An 18,825-nucleotide genomic window follows, 5' to 3' on the forward strand; every position below is an offset into this window, starting at 1 on the left:
CATGCAGGATCTTTTAGTTGCGGCATGCGGACCTCTTAGTTGTGGCATGCAGGACTCTTAGTGCGGCACGCACGCTGGATCTAGTTCCCCGACCAGGGATCGAACCCGGGCCCCCTACATTGGGGGTGTGGAGCCTTACCCACTGGACCACCGGGGAAGTCCCTGTTTCTGTTTCATAGATAGGTTCAATTTGTGTCATTTTTAGATTCCACACATAAGTGGTATCATACAGTATTTGTCTTTCTGACTTGTTTCACTTAGTATGATAAACTCTAGTTACATCCATGTTGCTGCAAATGGCATTATTTCGTTCTTTTTTATGGCTGAGTAGTATCCGATTGTATATCTGTACCACATCTTCTTTATCCATTATTCCTCTGTTGATGGACATGTAGGTTGTTTCCATGTCTTGGCTATTGTGAATAGTGCTGCTGTGAACATAGGGGTGCATGTATCTTTTTGAATTATAGTTTTGTCTGGATATATGCCCAGGAGTGGGATTGCTGGATCATATGGTAATTCTATTTTTCGTTTTCTGAGGAACCTCCATACTGTTTTTCACAGTGGCTGCACCAACTTTACATTCCCACCAGCAGTGTAGGAAGGTTCCCTTTTCTCCACACCCTCTCCAGTATTTGTTATTTGTAGACTTTTTAATGATGGCCATTCTGACCAGCGTGAGATGGTACCTCATTGTAGTTTTGATTTGCATTTCTCTGATAATTAGCAATGATGAGCATCTTTTCATGTGCCTGTTGGCCATCTGTATGTCTTTGGAGAAATGTCTCTTCAGGTCTTCTACCCATTTTTCGATTGGGTTGTTTTTTTTGTTTTTAAGTTGTACGAGCTGTTCGTATATTTTGGAAATTAAGCCCTTGTCCATCGCATCATTTGCAGATGTTTTCTCCCATTCTGTAGGTTGTCTTTTCATTGTGTTTATGGTTTCCTTTGCTGTGCAAAAGCTTGTAAGTTTGATTAGGTCCCATTTGTTATTTTTATTTCTTTCTATTGGCTTGGGAGCCTGACCTAAGAAAACATTGGTATGATTTATGTCAGAGAATGTTTGCCTATGTTCTCTTCTAGGAGTTTTATGGGTATATCACTGCTTTAAAGATGAAGTAACTGAGGCTCTCAGGTGTTAAGTGACTTCCCAAGAAGCATATAGCTAGTAAGAGGCAGAGCCAGAATCAGGACCAGGTTTGTCCACTGCAAAGCCCAGAGTTTTACCTTCCTCTAAGCCAATGGTTCTCAAAGTTTTGGATCTCAGAGTTCCTTTATATCATAAAAATTATTGAGGACCCCAAAGGGCTTTTGTGCGTGTTTTATCTATCACTGTGTCCCACTTTTTAGAGGCACAGATGTAGAGAACAAACGTATGGACACCAAGGGGGGAAAGCGGGGGTGGGGGTGAGGTGGTGGTGGTGGTGGGATGAACTGGGAGATCGGGACTGACATGTATACACTAATATGTATGAAATAGATAACTAATAAGAACCTGCTGTATAAAAAAAATTAAATTAAATTTAAAAAATTTCCCATTTTAGAAATGAAAAACTGAGAAATTAAAAAAAAATGTTGGGCTTCCCTGGTGGCGCAGTGGTTGGGAGTCCGCCTGCCGATGCAGGGGACACGGGTTCGTGCCCCCGTCCGGGAGGATCCCATGTGCCGCGGAGCGGCTGGGCCCGTGAGCCATGGCCGCTGAGCCTGTGCGTCTGGAGCCTGTGCTCCGCGGTGGGAGAGGCCACAGCAGTGAGAGGCCTGCGTATCGCAAAAAAAAAAAAAAAATGTTTATTCATTTAGAATTAACAGTCATGGACTCATTATGGGTTTTTTGTTTTTAAAAATACCTTTTTCATAAAAATTTTAGTGAGAAGAGTGGCATTGTTTTACATTTACATTTTTGTGAATCTTTTTAATATCTGGCATACTAGAAAGCAGCTGAATTCTCCTGTCTGCTTCTGCATTCAATCTGTTGTGCTATCACACATCTTGGAGCCTCTGGAAAACAAAACAATTGGGAGAGAAGGAAAGTGGAAGAGGCAAATAATGTATTAGAATTATTATGAAAATAGTTTTGACTTTGGGGCCCACCAGGAGGGGTGTTGGGGGACTCCAGGACTCCCTGGACTACTCTTCAAAAACCTTCGCCCTCAGCTGCTTCTCTGCAGAGTGGTGTTTGTAGATAACGGTGGTTCCGTGGGGCGGCACTTTCACTGGAGTTTCCCTTGGGAAGACAGTGAGGCCTCCCCTGCCCTGGGCCTCTGGAGATGAGGCTTCCACAGCTGGTTTGGGGGTTTGTGGGAGGGTGAGTTCTTGGCATTGCCATAAACAGGGTCCCCTGAAGAGTTTATTTGGAAAGAGGAAATCTTGTGACTCTACGAACCATAGTTCCCAGAAATCAGATATTTTCTGTCTCCATAAATCACTGTGCTACCTGGAAGATTCCAGCCTCATTTTCCTGATGGTCTCTGATGTGGCACAAAAGCCCGCTATCAGTGTGTCCTAATTTCTGGTTTGGACAATATGGCAGATGCGGCCCAGGGCACGTGATGGCTGCGTATTGAGTGTGGTGGCTTTGAACATGGCCGGCTCTGGGCCTGGTGTGGAGACGGCCTGGTTGTGTGCTCCACAGAGCTCAGTCTCTCCCACTGTTGGTTTGGCTGTCACTGCCCCTGAGGAGCCATCTGCATTACCCAGTCTGTGTGGCCATTCATGCGCTTGAGGGGTCTGGGGAAACGTGAAAGCTTGCGCCTCTGGAAGTAAAAATACTGGTAACTGTCATTCCGAATTCTTTGAGGCCTTCAGTTTTCTGAGCAGTCACTCCATTCAGGTGATGTTAGGTCTCAGGACAGAACTGCACACCCTCCCCTTATAGGGAGGTGTTTGTTTCCAGGGCAAAATGACACTGGAGAGAATCTTTAACCTATAAGGGGAAAGGAAGGTGGCCATTTGCCGAGCTATTCTCACATTAATCTATCTGTGAGGAACCTACTGGCCAGCTGAAATGTGTACCCGAGTTACTATTCCTTTGGGTTTTCTTCTCATTTAGGAAAAATAAAATAACACATCAAAAAGTATTGTATGGTTTTCCTGGGAGTTTTCATGCTGTGTATTATGGACTATCCTCAGTCAGTGGGATAATATGTCTGGTTTCCAGGGTAATCCTTAGTGGTAAGTGGTGGGAAGGAATTTTCCTTGTAATGCCTTAGATTTTTCTTAAAGTCGTGGGAGGGGGGAGTGTACAGATTTCAGGAGTTAAGCCGTAGATTTGTTCCTCCTCAGACTGAGAGCTTGGTCAGGGCAGGAGCTGGGTTGGTGTGGTGTACCCCCAGACCCCAGCACGATGCCCTGTAGGCCTGCAGAGGACATCGCTGTGTGACTGCACGTTCTCACATCACGTTTCAGATGGCGGAAGCCCTTTTTCAGACAAAGCAAAGCAAGCTTAAAGCAAAGCAGTCTGAGAGGTTACAGATCCAGGCATGCTTCATTCTTTCTCTCTCTACTACTGTTTTTTCTTCTCCAGTGACAAGAAAAGGAAGTTGGAAGCCAAACAAGAACCCAAACAGAACAAAAAGTTGAAGAAAAACAGAGATGTGAAGAACAAAAAAGATACAAAACTGAAGTGGAAGAAATAGTGGAGAGGAACTTGGGTGTCGGTGGCTGACTCGTAAGGAGATACCCTGACTTTCTGAACTGTCTCTGGCTGCACTGAGTGGCAGCTGACTAGACTATTAAAAGCAGTCACTTCTGAGTGGGTCGGCTTAGAACTCGATGCTTGGCCATCCTCCGGCACCGTTTCTCCTCCCCCCAGTCCAGGCCTGTCTCCCCATTCGTTCATAGTTTGCTTTGGGCCCAGGTTTTTCGGTTCCTTCTCGCACGTGTAGAAGCCATGCTGGCTCTTGTTCCTTCTCAGGCGTCAAGTACACAGTCTTCTGGGGATGTTCAGGAGGCTGCTGGGGGAGCACCGGGGCCTCTTGTTATGAACTCGTCCAAACTCCCTGGGGCCTGGAGCCGCAGAGGCTCTAGTCCAGCCAGGACTGGCGTCCTGGGACCCACACTGCTGTGTGCCGTTCCTCTCCTGGCCCTGGCAGTGGCCCAGAAAAGCCTGAGTTCTTAGGAGAGGAAGGATATGACATCTGAGTCCCCAATACCTGGTATTTCATCCATTTGGGAAAAAGTGTTGGGAAAGACCCTTTTGCTAGCAGGGATTGAGGGGGTTAGAGAATCTATTTTTAATAAATTATATCCTAGAAAGATCAGCTGCCTGTGTGCTCGTCAACTGAACGTAGGTGGAAGTTGCACTTTGCTCATTTCTTTTGGTGGATCTTGGCTGCTGGTACACTTGGGAGGGTGCTGGCATCAAGGCCGAGGGTGGGCAGCGTGGCCAGGGCTTACGGACCCAGGAGCCCATGGGAGAAGTGGCCGTGCTGACCGGTGCTCACTGTGGTGGTTCCGAGGGACTTGAGATGGCACCTGGAAGCCAGCGAGCTGGGCCTCTCCTGCCTAGCTCCTGTCAGGTCGTTTGGTCCTCTCCACAGAAATTATGTGGTGGCTTCATGTGTATTTTGGAATGTTTGATGGTGTCTGCTTTCCAGTCCTTGAATCTGATACCATTGTTGTTGAAACCTTGACCCTGCATCCCCAACCAGGGATCGAACCAGGGCCCCCTGCAGTGGAAGCGTAGAGTCCTAGCCACTGGATGGTCAGGGAATTTCCCCTCTGCTGGTCCTGTAGGATTGTTCCTCATCCACGTCACCAGGTGCAAGGAGAGCTCAGAGTGGAAGTCAGTTCCGTCGCGCTCTGGTTCTGATCCGCCTTTCTCCCCGCTTCCGCATGTGGGTTAATGGCGATCCTTCGGAGCTCGCTGACCGTGTCAGATTTCAGCTTCTGTATTTTTCCTTATTTTAAAAAAATTCATGTGGTGGCCTTGGTTACTGATCTTCCTTGGTTTTTCATAGACTTTAAAAGGACTGGTCCTCTGTGAGTCCAAATAGATCCTTTCCTCAGCCCTGATAGGTAATCTGGTTCCTAGAAGTCTAGCGTGTTGACGGGGAAGGAAAGGGAGCTTCTGGACCAAAGAGGATTAAACGTGCAACTCCCAGGACAGATGGCCATGGGGAGACAAGCAGATTCTGACTGCGTACCTGGGACTACCGCGCCTTGTCCCCGTAGGCGTAGGGCTTTTTGTCTCCTGGAGCTGCAGACCCCCTATTAAGTCTGAAGGAAAGTTTAGAGATGAAAAAAAAAATTTGATCCATTTTTCTCAGGTGAGTGCCTGAGACTACCTTTCAAAGAGGATTTTCTTAAGGAGAGTAGCTGAAAAGCAAAGTCACAGCCCCAAATGGTCTGAGCCGAGTGGCATCTTAAAGCTCTCCAGCCACATCGTCCCACAGCTGCAGGACCCAGATCGGCCGGGCCCGTGCTCGGCCCCTCTAGCCCCAAAGCCCGTCCTCTGATCTGCTCCAGGGAGCCTTCCTGGCCTTGACACTGGCTCTGCCTGGCCCTTGCTGTGACCTGGGGCACACCTCGTAACCCAGGTCCACATCTTTGTAAACCGCAGGTGGTAATGACAGCACCTCCCTCACACGGCCGGCCTGAGGAGCTGAGAACGGTGCCTGGCCTGCAGCAGGCACTCACCAAGCCTCTCTGGGTTCTGTGGCATGTGCCAGTATAACCTGGGGAGCTGCTCCGTTACCCACGAGCGCTAAGATGGGCTGGATGAGGCCTGGCTGGCTTTGTTCTAAACCACAGCCTGTGCTAGAAGAGGCCCACCAGGGCAGCTAGGAGCGTGCGCTTTGTAGTCAGACCAGGCCAGCTCTGTGTTCTCTGACAAGCCTCTTGACTGACAGCCTTTCCCTTTGCGCATGAAAAGGAAGTGAGCATTTCACCTCCTATGTACAGTCTTGGCCTTTTTATTTGCAAAGCGTGTGTGCCTAAACAGGTCTCTGCACTTGGTGGTTGTGATCTTGGGTTCTCCTCCAAACCTGAAAAGGCACGCCTCCCCCAGACCTCACCATCTGGCCTCCAGACAGAGTGACATCTGTAAAGCCCGCTGTCTCAGGAAATCTCACTTGCAAAATGAATTCAGATAGGCTGCCTATGGATGCTGTCACCAGCCTGGGAAAGAAGCTGAAGAAGCCTGAACAAAGAAGAGTCCTCAATGGTCTCCCCCCCCACCACCCCGCCCCCCGAGCTGGGAGGGGGCCAGTACTGGCCGGCTTCAGCGCTTCCAGTGCTCGTCTGTCCCCCACAGTCCCGGAGGACTCCGGGGTGACCAGGAGATGCCACAAAGGGGGCTGTGAGGCTGGGGGAGGGGAGGAAATCAGTGACCGTCACCTTGGACAAATGTAGACTCATTATCAGAGGCCATTGCACCAGCCGCTCCGAAGGCCTGGAGGGGGCGGGGTTGGCATCCCCAGGGCCTGAATAGGCAGTTCAGACTCCAGACGGCTGCCCTCCACTCTGTAAACAACTGGTGAAAGTTGAAAGGTGGTGTGGATTCTGCAGAAGGGTGGGGTGGCAGGAAAGGGAGATGCTGAAGCTTTTCTTGTGTGGCTTCTGCTGAGGAAAAAGCTGTGATAATCCGGCATCTGGATGCTATCGGGCAACCAACCGGCAGGAGCAGAAAGGAAAGGGAAGTATGGGGAGGAGGAAAGCAGGGGGCCGGACACTGCTGAGGAGGGCAGGCTCGGCGTGGGCCTTGGTGGCTGGACTCGGGCTCCCTCTGCTCTGGATGGCTTTCCTGTGGAGATTCCGGCTGAGTTAGCCCAGCTTTCACTGCCTGCGGGGCAGCTAGAGTAGAACCAAGTCCCCCTTGCTTTTCAGGGACTCCTGCTAAGGAGAAGTTCATTGTCTTCTTTGGCTGCCGACAGCCTGGAGCAGGCAGCGGACGAGAGGTGCCCCCATGCTCCGGAGCAGTGGCCCGACGAGGAGGCCCGGCCGCCGGGGCAAGTGAGGTGACCAGACACACCCCCATTTCCGTTCTAGTCCTCCTGGCCCCTTGGAGAATGTCTGATTTTTTTCTAATTATTTAAGTGCCTGCTTTAGAGCGTGTTTCTGCTACACGCAGGCTCAAAAGGGTTCCACCCCTCCCTTATCTCACCTTCCCTTCAACCGTCTGCCCCCCAAAAAGAGAAAATATGGCTGAGCTCCCATCTGGAGCCAGGTGCTGACTAGATCTTGCCTCTTAGGCTGCGTGCTTGACTGAGGCACGTCCTGCAGGGCTGGGGGACTTGTGGGGAGGGTGGACACGGACCTTCGCGGGGGATCCCCTGCAGGTGGCGACTGCTGGGGAGGGACCACCCCGCAAACTCCCTCAGGGGCCTCGGACCAGGAGGATGGTGCCGAGGGGCGCGTCTCCTCCCCAAGGCCCCCAGAGGGCGCCATGGTCTGTGCTGAGCCCTCTCCCCACAGAGGCCAGGGCCCCAGGCTGCCCTGCCTGGGCTCCACCAAGCAAAGCCCACAGCAGGCCTTTCCTGGGACTGACCCCGTGCGGTCTTCACGTTGTCCCCCAGCTCCTGAGTCCTGGCCTCTCGGTCACTGAACCACAGCCACTCCAGTCAGTGTTCCCAGCAGCCTTAGGAATTTCTCTGCCTGCTGCAGGCAGGAAACATTTTTCAAAGCCTTTATTTCTGCCTGGACTTTGCACCTAAGACAAACTACAGCCGACCCCAGAAAACCCTTGGGCCTGAGTCACCGGCTTCCGGTCCTCCCTGCATTAACAGGTAACACAGCCAGCTTGGGCTCAGCAGGGTCCCTCCTCAGGCCCCCCTCTTCCTGTGCTGGGCCACACACATTTTGACTGTGTGAGGGAGGGTTTGCAAACAACTATCCCAGCAGCCCCCTGCATCAGGGGTGTGGGGAACCTGGCCTCGGGGCAGATCAGCAAAGCCCTCTGGCAGCTGTCTTTCTAAACACTTAAGTATAGTTGATTTACAACGTTAATTTCTGCTCTACAGCAAAGTGATTCAGTTATATATATATATATATATATATATATATATATATCTCTTTTTTTGTATTTTCCATTATGGTTTATCATAGGATATTGAATCTAGTTCCTGTGCTGTTCAGTAGGACCTAGTTGTTGATGCCTTCTGTATATAATGCTTTGCGTCTGCTAATCCCAAACTCCCAGTTTACCCCTCCCCCACAGCCCTCCCCCGTGGCAACCACAGGTCTGTGCTCTGAGTCCGTTTCATAGATACGCTCATTTGTGTCGTATTTTAGATTCCACATATAAGTGATATCATATGGTATTTGTCCTTCTGTGTCTGACTTCACTTAGTACGATAATCTCTAGGTCCACCTGTGTTGCTGAGTTCTTTTTCATGGCTGAGTAATATTCCATTGTATGTATGTTCCACATGTTCTTTATCCATCCGTCCATGGACGTTTAGGTTGTTTCCATGTCTTGGCTATTGTAAATAGTGCTGCTGTGAACATAGGGGTGCATGTATCTTTTTGAATTATAGATTTTTTTGGATATATACCCAGGAATGGGATTACTGGGTCATATGGCAACTCTGTTTAGTTTTTGAGGAACCTCCATACTGTTCTCCATAGTGACTGTACCAATTTACATTCCCACCAACAGTGTAGGAGGGTTCCCTTTTCTCCACACCCTCTGCAGCATTGTTTGTAGACTTTTTGATGATGGCCATTCTGACGAGGTGAGGTGGTACCTCAATGTAGTTTTGATTTGCATTTCTCTAATAATTAGCATCTTTTCATGTGCCTATTGGCCATTTGTATATCTTTGGAGAAATGTCTCTTTATGTCTTCTGCCCATTTTTTGATTGGGTTGTTTGTTTGTTTTTTGATATTGAGCTGTATGAGCTGTTTGTATATTTTGGAAATTAAGCCCTTGTTGGTCACATCATTTGTGAATATTTTCTCCCAGTCTGTAGGTTGTTTCATCGATGGTTTCCTTTGCTTTGCAAAAGCTTATTAAGTTTGATTAGGTCCCATTTGTTTATTTTTGCTTTTATTTCTGTTGCCTTGGGAGACTGACCTAAGAAAACATTGGTATGATTTATGTCAGAGAATGTTTTGCCCATGTTCTCTTTTAGGAGTTGTATGGTGTCATGTCTTATATTTAAGTAAGTCTTTAAGCCATTTTGAGTTTATTTTTGGGTATGGTGTGAGGGTGTGTTCTAACTTCATTGATTTGCATGCGGCTGTCCAGCTTTCCCAGCACCACTTGCTGAAGAGATTGTCTTTTTTCCGCTGTATATTCTTGCCTCCTTTGTTGAAGATTAATTGACCATAGGTGAGTGGGTTTATTTCTGGGCTGTCTGTTCTGTTCCACTGATCCATATGTCTGTTTCTGTGCCAACACCATGTTGTTTTAATTACTGTAGCTTTGTAGTATTGTCTGAAGTCTGGGAGGGTTAGGCCTCCTGCTTTCTTTTTCCTCAGGATTGCTTTGGCTATTCTCGGTCTTTTGTGGTTCCATATAAATTTTAGGATTATTTGTTCCAGTTCTGTGAAAAATCTGACAGCTGTCTTATTCCTGGCATTGTGTTCCCGTCCTTCCAGTCCAGCTTAGTGTCACTTAAGTGCTTAACGAATGGGAACACACCTACTCCATTTGACAGAACAGGAAAACTAAGGCCCAGCAAGGGCTGGACCCAGGCTCAGGTACTAAGTAGGGTAGGACAGGGGTTGGCAGGTGGCCACAGCACAGCTTCCTGCAGGGGTTCTTTCCCTCTGAGACATGAGTGCCCCAAGCAACCAGGGAATCAGCTCTGGGTTCTCTTCCTGGTCCTAAATGGGCTCCTCCCCAGCTCTGAACTTTGGGTAACCCTCTATCAGGAGCCATGAGGCCAAGGTCATTGTTAACAAGTGTTTATTGTTAATAAAACCATAGTACATTTACAATAAGTGACAACATTAATATATAGTTACAGTATCGTACAATATTACAGCAATAAAATAACGCCTATTCCTTTGTACATCCAGCTCAAGCAGCTAGTTGAAAATATTTTCCACGGTTGCAAGCCCCCAGGGGTTTTTCAAGGTGACCGAAGTGACACCTCCTAAAGTGCCTGGGGCTTCTGGTGAATAAATAGTTTCTAAGGTACGGCCAGACAGCTGAAGGCGACATCCAGCACAAGCTGTCCAGGAGGTGCCTCCAGTGTCTGGCCCATAAATACGACAAGGGTCTAGGCCCAACGATGTGTTTCCACCCCAGGAAAGCCTGGAGCCTGCAGAATGTCAGGGGCAGGTAGGTAGCGGGGAAGGAGGAGAAGGGCCTCCTGTCCCAGTCCTTCCCTTCCACCCATGCCCCGTCCTTTAAATCCCCAAGACCTGCAGTTCCCGGTAGGAAGTGTGGGCCCTGCTCTCCAATCCAAATTTTTCACTGGAGAAACTGGACCAGGGGGGCCATTTAGGGCTCTGCCTCTGGAGCCCACAGAGGCAGCCTAATTCTAGGCTTGGGATTTCAGCATCGACCCTGAAAACAGCAGCAACAAAAGCCGAGGCCACCAGGCTCCTCCACTGTACCCCACGCCACTCTTGGCTCAGACCAAAAGCGTTAAAGGCGTTCAGGGGAACTAACTAACTGCCTTCTGCCAACCACTCTCTGAGCAGGACGGCGACTCCCCCCGCACCGGCCCGACCCTGACCCCAGAGGAGGCCAGACACCAAGAGAACGGACTCCAAGTGACCCTCTGTGCGTGATCCCCGGCCCCCTGGAGGCCCCCATCAAGTCTTTCAAAGGCACAGCCCTGAATAAGTTCAGGGTTTGGGCAGCCTTTCGGAGGTGACATTGAGGGAAAATACCAAGTTTTGACTGAAATGGCCCGGGGCCCAGACAGAACATACATTCTGTACACTCCTAAGGATGCCCACACCCCCGAAGAGCCCCAGTTTGGACAGTCTGAGCTGCCTGAGGCCCCAGGGGGAGGGCACGAGCTGAAGCTGTGTGGAGCAGAGCTGAATCAGGATCACGTGAGGGCGAGTGCATGGTGGCCCTCGAGGTGCGGGTGGTAGGTGTCGGGGAGGGGTTGGGGGAAGAGCCACCTTTTGGCCACACCTGCCCTTGGCCCATCACTGGTTGAGCCAGTGGTTAGTTCTGGGCTTGCCCAGGTCTGGCTCCAAGAGGGCCTGTGACCAGCCTCCACCCAGCAGGGCCTCAGCGTGCCCACAGGCCCCAGCTACATGCTGGCCCAGACACCCCGGGAAGCACTTGCTCCCGGCCCTTCCCACCCGCTAGGATGCCTGGTGACAGAGCCTGGCCCAGAGCCAGCCATCCCCCAACCTCACACACGTGAGGTGACGTAGAGAGAGTGCACGCGCTCTGCCAGGGTGCTCTGCAGGTCCTGCAGGGGGTCCAGGCCCTGCACTTTGCTGCTGCGGCTGTAGATGAGCTGCCGGAAGGAGTCCTGCTCGAGCAGGGCCTTCATGTGCTTGAGGAAGAAGCCCTCACAGAACAGGGCCAGTTCGGGGGCGCTGTGGATCTGTGGGGCAGGGAGAGGGAGGGGGTGAGACCCACTGTGTCAGCACAGCCCTGCCTGAAACCTCCCCCTACCCTCACCTCCAAATAGTACCCATGGGCTAAGGCCCAGCTTCAAGCCTCAACCTGGGGGAGGCATGTCCTATCTCTTGGGGCGACTGGCCCCTTATCTGAATTCCTTCCATAAGCCTCTCCTTGGGGTTAGACTGATCGGGGTTCAAATCCCAGCCGTGCCACCAGGAACATCTCTGAAATCTTGTTCTTGGCCTATGTCCCGCTGGTGATGGCTTGTTGAATGCCAGCCATCCCTACTGGATTGGCAGCTCCCTCACTAAGGGCAGGGACTGCCCACTGTGGTATGTCCAGCACAAGGCCCAGCACACGAGTGTTCACCTGGTAGACGCTCAGTAACTATTTTAGGTCAACAAATATGGAGTGCCCGCTCTGGGCCAGGTGCTGGGCACAGGCCTCGAGGCCCAGGTCTGCGATGCTGTCTCAGAGCTGATGTCCCAGTTCAGGAAGACAGGGAAGCCAAGGAACCAACCAGGCCAGGAAACCACAGACTGTGGTCAGTGCTGTGAGGACGTGAGAGTGGGTGAAGGGGCAGAGAGGTGTGTGACTTGGGGGAGGCCTGGGGAAATCAACAGGGCTTGGGAAGAGCTTTACTGGAGGGGAGGGGACAGTGATCGCAGGAGTTCTGCGGTGGGAATGAGTTGAGGGACGAGGGCCGCGTGGCTGGGTGAAGGCAGAGGGGCGGCATCGGAAGGGGAGATGTGGACAGGGTCCTGGGGCCCACGTAATGGGCGACAGATAAGGGCTGGATTTTATTTAGTTTGCAGTGGAAAACCTTTGGAGGGTTTACGTAGGGGAGTGACACGGTCTTTACACTTTTCCAAGAGTCTTGTGGATTGCAGGGTGAAAGCCAGGAAGTGTGGAGGCCAGGGCAGCACTTGTCCACGAGAGGGGACAATGGAGATGGAGGGAAGGGGAGGGACTGCTGATGTGTTTCAGGAGCGTTTCTAGATGTGGCAGGTGACCATGGCGTTTGCTGAGAGGAGGAAGAATAAGGAGGGCCGTGCCGGGAAGCAAATCAAGTAGTGCCTGGGGAGCTGATTTGACTCAGAGAGGCTCAGCTCCTTGGCCCAGGTCTCACAGCCTGGCGCAGCATGGCTGGGATGGGAACTGAGATCCACCCGGCTCACAGCTCAGCTCCCAGGCTGCGATGCTGCCCCACTGGGCAGCAGTGACGCCAGGCCCCAGAGAGACTTAACAGTGCCCTTCAGAGCTGCCTGGCCACCTGCATTTTCTAGCCAGGCCACAGTGGAGCAGAGTGTGTGTTGGGAGGCAGCCGGCGGGCATCAGCGGTCCTCACCTTGGCATACTTGTAGGTGTTCACGGCGCTCTCCACGCTCAGGGTCTGGGAGCACAGGATCTCGCAGTGCCGCTGCAGGGCGTCCAGCTGGAACAAGCTGGCAGCTGACAGCAGCTGGCAGGAGGCAAAGGAGGCCGTGGGTATGCATGGCCAGGTCTGCGGCCCAGGCATCACGGAACAGACAGCTGCTTTGTGCTGTGTGCTCCGCTTCCTCCCGACCTCCAGGGCCCTCCCCCGCTGCCAGTCAAGTCTGGCGGCCTAGATTTATTTCTACTCTAGGCTCTCTACGCACTGGCTGGGACACCTCGGGCGGCACCGGATGGGTGACAGACGCTGCTTGGGATTTCTGACGTCAGGAGGCCTTCAGCTACAAGCTGCCTGCTCATCTACTAGCCAGGTGCACGGCCAGCAGCGAGTCCGTTCTCTGAGCAGTGACCTGGTGAGGGGAAGGCCTCGCTGCCTTCTGACCCTCCTGGGCCTTCCGTCCTCAGGGGTGGCCCTTTCTAACCCCGAGGTGTGGCCCGGGAGGCTGGGCTCCGTGGGTGCACAAGTTCCCACACTCTCTTGGAACGGCGCTTCCTGTCGCCAGAAGAGCAAGGACCAGCAGGGAACCAGGAGGTCCTTGCAGAAGCCACCTTCCTTCCCTCCTCATCTTTCCAAGTGCTGTGTTTCTGAGAGCGGGGTTGAGACCTGGAAGATGTCGCAGGCCGGGGACACAGGCATGGCGGGACTGGGGGCCAGGCTCATAGCCTCCCTGCTCCTCCCCCTGGGGCCGGGTAGACCGGCCAGGTCCTCACCTCCAGGATGTCGCCCGTGGGGATGTCCATGGATTCTGTTCCCCCGTAGTACAGATACTGCATCATCATCTGTAGGGAGGAGAGGCCCGGTGTGAGCGCCAGATGGACCCACAGCACCGAAGTCTTCACCCGGCAGCCCTGGAGTGCCACTCCAGCCGCTGCCGGCCTCCTGGTGCCCCCTGACCTCTGTTAGCTGACGTCTGCACCTCCCCCGACTCTCGTCAGACATTTTTGTGTTTTCCCTGGAATGCGTGTGGCAAGCTTCCTTCCACAGAGTGGTTTCACTTCAATCCTCACGACAGACCTGTGAGCCCAGGAGGGCAGATACTACTCACAGCTGGGGAAACTGAGGCCAGGGAGGGGGGCTGATCCCCCTCCCCAGAAGCCTTCCAGCTCACCACCAGGCACCATGCGGCTCGTTTCTCCTTTTACCGAAATTCTAAGTCCAGGGCTGGGAGGTGGGGCTCTGAGGGGGCGACTGTCTGACGGGCCACCCTCAGGATCCCAACTCCTGACCTCCCTGTCGGCGCTAGGCCTCCAGGTGGAGGTGACAGCCAGATCTCGACTCCCTCCTGGAAAGTAAGTTGCAGAGCTGGGACAGGGATCTGGTCCAGAGGTCACCTTGCTGACCAGCCCAGGACCTTCAGGATTCTTGGGAGCAGAGGGCCCTGGGACGCCACATGAGGTGGCCTGTGGGGAGGGAGGCTACATTTAGTTCCGCTGAGGTCTGAGTTACAAGCTCTGCCATCATGCTGGACACTGGGGAGTTTCCCAGTTGGAAAAAGAAAAATGATTCTCCCTGGTTGGCTGAAGAAACGGCCCCAGCAAGGAGCTGGCAAGTGTGTAAGTAAACATGGCTCCAGCCAGCACAGTCAGGCTCTGTTAGGACTGGCCCTCAGGCTGGAAGCGGCACCAGAGGGAAGGAGCCCAACCTGGGGGAGGGGGAAGGGGGGAGGGCCCACCAGCCTCATCCAGGCCCAAGGCCTGTCCAGGAGACATCAGTCTCTCCCCTTCAGAGGAGCGGGGGCCCCCAAAGGCCTTCCCCAGCCCCTGCTGGAGCTCACATGGCGATCCTACAGTTACACACACGTGTCCACGTGTCCCACGGCTCCAGGAGGTACCGGGCCCACGCCTGGCTTCCTCTGCCATCCCCATGCAGCTGAGTGGGTGCTGAGCACAGCACCAGCAGGACAGCCCCGAGCGCCCAGGGCTGGGAGTGGGGTAGGTCACATCTGCAGGGATTCTTTGCTAAGGGGCCTCAGGGCGGCCCCTAGGTGAGAAGGGGCCCAGGGACGGAGGCTGGGAGACAGGTGACAGCCTGCAGCTCCCCTTCCTGGCCTGGAAGGCAGCCTCCCGCTGCACCTGCTAGCTGGTTGTGGCCAGGCCCAGGCATCTCCCTGAGGTCACCTGAATGCACACGAGTCCACAGGAGTCAGAGCAGAACCGCACTTTTGGAGGCTGGCTGAGGGAGCTGGGCTGCTGGCGGGCAGCCTGTGGGGCTGGACTGGCCGCCCTGTGAGCAGCTGTCAGGACCGGCTGCAGGGGCTGCCAGGCTTCCCCCTGCCCAGAGTGGGCCACCAGGAATGTGACCACAGGGAGGCCACTGATGCTGCAGGGACAGGCCTGGGGTCAAGAGCCACGTCACAATGGCAGGGCTCTCCCCCAAAGGCCTGGGTTTAGTCGGCAGTGACCTTGGCAAGTGTCTAGACCGGTGCTAATGCAATAGCCACTGGCCATGTGTGGCTTTTGAGCATTTGAAACGTGGCTGCTCTGAATTAACACGTGTTGTGTCAAAAGTTGATTTTGAACACTTAGTGTGAAAAAAAGAATTAAAACATTTCATTAGTTTTTTATATGTTGAAATGATACTATTTTGGCTATATTAAGTTAAATAATATTAAAATTCATTTCACCTGTTCCTTTTTGTTTCTGTGGCTACTAAGCGATTCTAAATTACCTGTGTGGCCTGCATTATCTTTCTATTGGATGATAGCACTGCTTAGATCTCCTTGGGCCTCTGTTTCCTGTTCTAGAAAACAAATAATGATCGCCATTTCTCTTCATGCTGTGAGAGCCAATGAGATGTTTGGGGGCTGCTCTGAAACTTTTAGGCTTTTTTAGGGAGCACCGGCCCTGGATTGATGGCTTCGGGCTCCCCCCAGTGATGGCAGAGCTCTGTCCCCAGAGGACCCATGGGGCGAGGCCAGAGGCTAATATGCCCAGGCTCACGTGTGCCCCGACGTTAGACCTGTTGTCCCCGTCTACCCTCGTGACAACCCCGAGAAGTCATCAAGGGCTGCCCAGCCTGTCCTGGAACAGGCATCCTCCCCTGCCGAGTGAATGCAGCCTTGATGGCAGTGGTCACCCGAGCCACACGTGTGCCCTTGCTCCCCACCCTCGCGACTCCCGCCCAATCCCTTCTGCCCCTCTCAGACCCACCTCCTGTGTCAGAGCCTGAACCCACCTCATGCTCCAACTCACCTGGACTCTGGGCTTCTTAGCCAAGTAAGTTTCTAGAGCTGCTCCTCTCCCCAGTGAGTTTGGCTCAAGGGACGGGAAAAGCGGGGAGGGGAGACACCCTATGCCAGACCCTGGGTCTCCCACCCCGATGAGTCGCCGAGTTCCATCCACTCTCCCCTCGCCCACTTCCCTCCATCCTGCTGCCACTGCCTGGTCACCATCATCACTTAGCTGGATTTCTCAACAGCCTCCTATCTGGTCCCCTGGCTGCAGTCACGCCCCCTCCGGTCCCTTCCTCACCCTCCAGAGTGAGTGAGGTAATGCAAACTGGACCATTCCACACATCCTAAGATTGAATCCTGGCTCAGTCACTTCTCAGCTTGTGACCTTAGACAAGTTACCAAACTCCTCTGTGCCTGTGACCCCTCATCTACCAAGAGGGGATAACAAGCCTGTACCTCCTGGGACTGTGCTGTGAAGCTTAACTGAAGAACAGGGGCAAAGCACTTGGAACCACGCCTGGCTAAGTGTCTGTGATGATGGTGGCCTCCTAGTAGCTTCCATCTGTCCTTGGGTTAAAGCTCAGGCCCTTCATGCTATGGCTCTTGGGCGCAGCTTCAGCCTCATTCTGGATGTTCTTCTGAATCGCTGCCGCGACTAGGCCAGAGGGCATTTCCTGAACAGGTCGTGGTCTCTGGCTTTCAGACCCTGCATGCACTTCCTTCCTCTACCTGGAGCTCCCGATACCTGGCTGGCTGCCCTCGTCCTCCAAGAAACTTCCTCCTCCGCAGTGTTGGGTTAGATGCCCCGTTCTGCTCTCCCAGTGCCTTCCCCATCACACCTATACCATTAATTCATAACCCTGTCTCGTGGAGGGCAGGGTCCCTGTCCCGTTTACTGCTGTCTCCACGGTACCTGTAAGTGACTAAATGCTAAATAAATGACTACAGGGAACATGAGAGAGGGACTAAACCCTTGTAGATGGTGGTTCCTAATGCTTCTGTGAGGCTGTGATCTCTCCCGTTAAGTCACAAGCCTGTCCTGTGCAAGGCCAGGTCCTGGACCCACCCACCAGCTGCCTCTTGGCCTCAGTCTCAGCCCCTGAGGGTCATGCCTGCAGCCTGGAGATCACTGGAGAAAGGAGCTCCCCACCGGGGCTCAGCGTAGACCCCAGCCAGCCTCCTCCTGCAGACCCCGCCTGCTGATGGCCAGCCTGTGGAGTTTCCATTACGCAACCTCTGAGGTTCTCGGAAGCTTAGAGATCGAAAGCCCTGACCTTGATCTTCCACACCCAGGATGGGCTCACCATAGCCTTTTCTGCTTGGCCGGCATGGCTGGGGTCTGATGCTCGGGAGGAGTGACTGACTGACACCAGCGCACGCGCACGTCACCCTCCACCCACCGGGGTCTTGTCAAAATGTGGGGTGTCTGGGGTAGGGCCTGAGGTTCTGCATTCCCAACAAGCACGCGGGCAATGTCTGTACTCTGGGAGCTCACTCCGGGGAGCAAGGACTCACATGCTGCACGTGTGCTGTACGCCTGTCCTTACACATCCATCAGTCTGCCCAGACCCCTCACCCGGTGGTTAGAGCTCAGGGCCCACGAGACAGGCTCTGAAGCTACAAAGTCACAATGGAATGGCTACCTTTGCCTGGGAAAAACCTAGATGCTCCAACCTGACCACTGAGATTCAGCAAAACACAGAAGGCACTGGGGACGGAGGGGAAGATTATGACCGACTCACGGCTGCTCCCGCCCAGACGGACAAGCCAGGGTGGGACTCCTGGGGGGAGGGGGCATCCCTTGAGAAGCATGCAGCAGTGAGGTCCACATACCTGAAAAATGTGGTACTTCATGTCACCGATCTCAATGGTTTTGCTGCTGTCGCCATCTTGCTCTGATTTATTGGTCATCAGTGTCTTGAACCTGGAGCCAAGGAGATGAGACAGGACGGGGCTTGAACGTGACTTTCACTCCATGGCCGTGTGGCAACGGCACCGTCCACCACCTGACTGGCCACCAGGACACAGGAGCATTTTAGAAATTACTGCCGTGCTCTCAAAATAATTCTCGGCGAGTGACGTTTTACATCGTCCAGACGGCTGGGCTGGGCCCCTTCTGTCCCTGCTGCCCCCCAGATGAGTGACTGTGATGCCTGCGGCTGGAAAACTGACTTTTGTGCCAGAACATTTATGTTTTCTAATAATCAAAGGCAGCAAGTTGGCCAGAAAGGATACAGCCTCAGAGCTCCTCCTGGAGAACTCTGGGTCCCATCTTGACTGTCCCTCTATCAACTTGTCCCATGCCCGCCGTGGGGCGGATGGGCCCTCCGCGCTCCGTGACCTCCCTGTGGGGGGCAGAGGCTCTTCTCCAGCCTGTCCATCAAGTTGTATCCACATGAAGCTGCCCAGCCTCCCGGCAGCTGAGACTTCATTATCCGGGTTGCCTACCTGTTAGAAGCTGTCACCAGCAGGACTTTATGTGCATAAAACAGCTTTCCTTCCACAAGGAAGGTCACATCCGACATCTCCTTGTTGTTCAAAAAGTGAGGATCTGCCAGTAGGGAAGGAGAGGGGGTGACTGAGGAGCCTGCCCCCAGGGGTTTCTTACATGTGTGTTGGGGGCAGATGGGGTGGGGAATGTGGAGAGCAGAGAAACTGAGGCCAGGCCATGGCACTTGGAAAGGGGAAGGAGGACAAAGAGGAGAGGGAGAGGAAAAGGGGAGGGGGGAGGGGAGA

The 18,825-nt window shown here is 53.1% G+C and overlaps 2 protein-coding genes across 4 annotated transcripts in view; one reads left to right on the forward strand and one right to left on the reverse strand.

Annotated features, from left to right (window-relative positions):
* NAT10 (N-acetyltransferase 10) overlaps window positions 1-4,259 on the forward strand; it is a 35,933-nt gene extending 31,674 nt beyond the window's left edge. For 2 of the 3 annotated variants that reach the window (XM_024752604.1, XM_024752606.1), the window contains exon 29: window positions 3,524-3,635. In XM_024752604.1, coding sequence (XP_024608372.1) covers window positions 3,524-3,635 — 112 coding nt within the window. Of the gene's footprint in view, window positions 1-3,523 lie in introns of all 3 variants that reach the window. The other variant, XM_024752605.1, reaches the window with a different exon arrangement.
* Window positions 4,260-9,844: 5,585 nt separating this feature from the next.
* The window catches only part of ABTB2 (ankyrin repeat and BTB domain containing 2), a 181,801-nt gene continuing 172,820 nt past the window's right edge, over window positions 9,845-18,825 (reverse strand). Inside the window, exons 13-17 of the mRNA XM_024752600.1 lie at window positions 18,538-18,640; window positions 17,923-18,013; window positions 13,628-13,696; window positions 12,831-12,944; window positions 9,845-11,462 (exon numbers count right to left, since the gene is read on the reverse strand). Of these exons, the coding sequence (XP_024608368.1) occupies window positions 11,265-11,462; window positions 12,831-12,944; window positions 13,628-13,696; window positions 17,923-18,013; window positions 18,538-18,640 (575 nt within the window). The 3' untranslated portion in view covers window positions 9,845-11,264. The remainder of the gene's footprint in view (window positions 11,463-12,830; window positions 12,945-13,627; window positions 13,697-17,922; window positions 18,014-18,537; window positions 18,641-18,825) is intronic.

Source organism: Neophocaena asiaeorientalis, unplaced genomic scaffold (genome assembly GCF_003031525.2).
Source record: "Neophocaena asiaeorientalis asiaeorientalis breed wild unplaced genomic scaffold, Neophocaena_asiaeorientalis_V1.1 scaffold196, whole genome shotgun sequence".
Taxonomy (NCBI): Eukaryota; Metazoa; Chordata; class Mammalia; order Artiodactyla; family Phocoenidae; genus Neophocaena; species Neophocaena asiaeorientalis.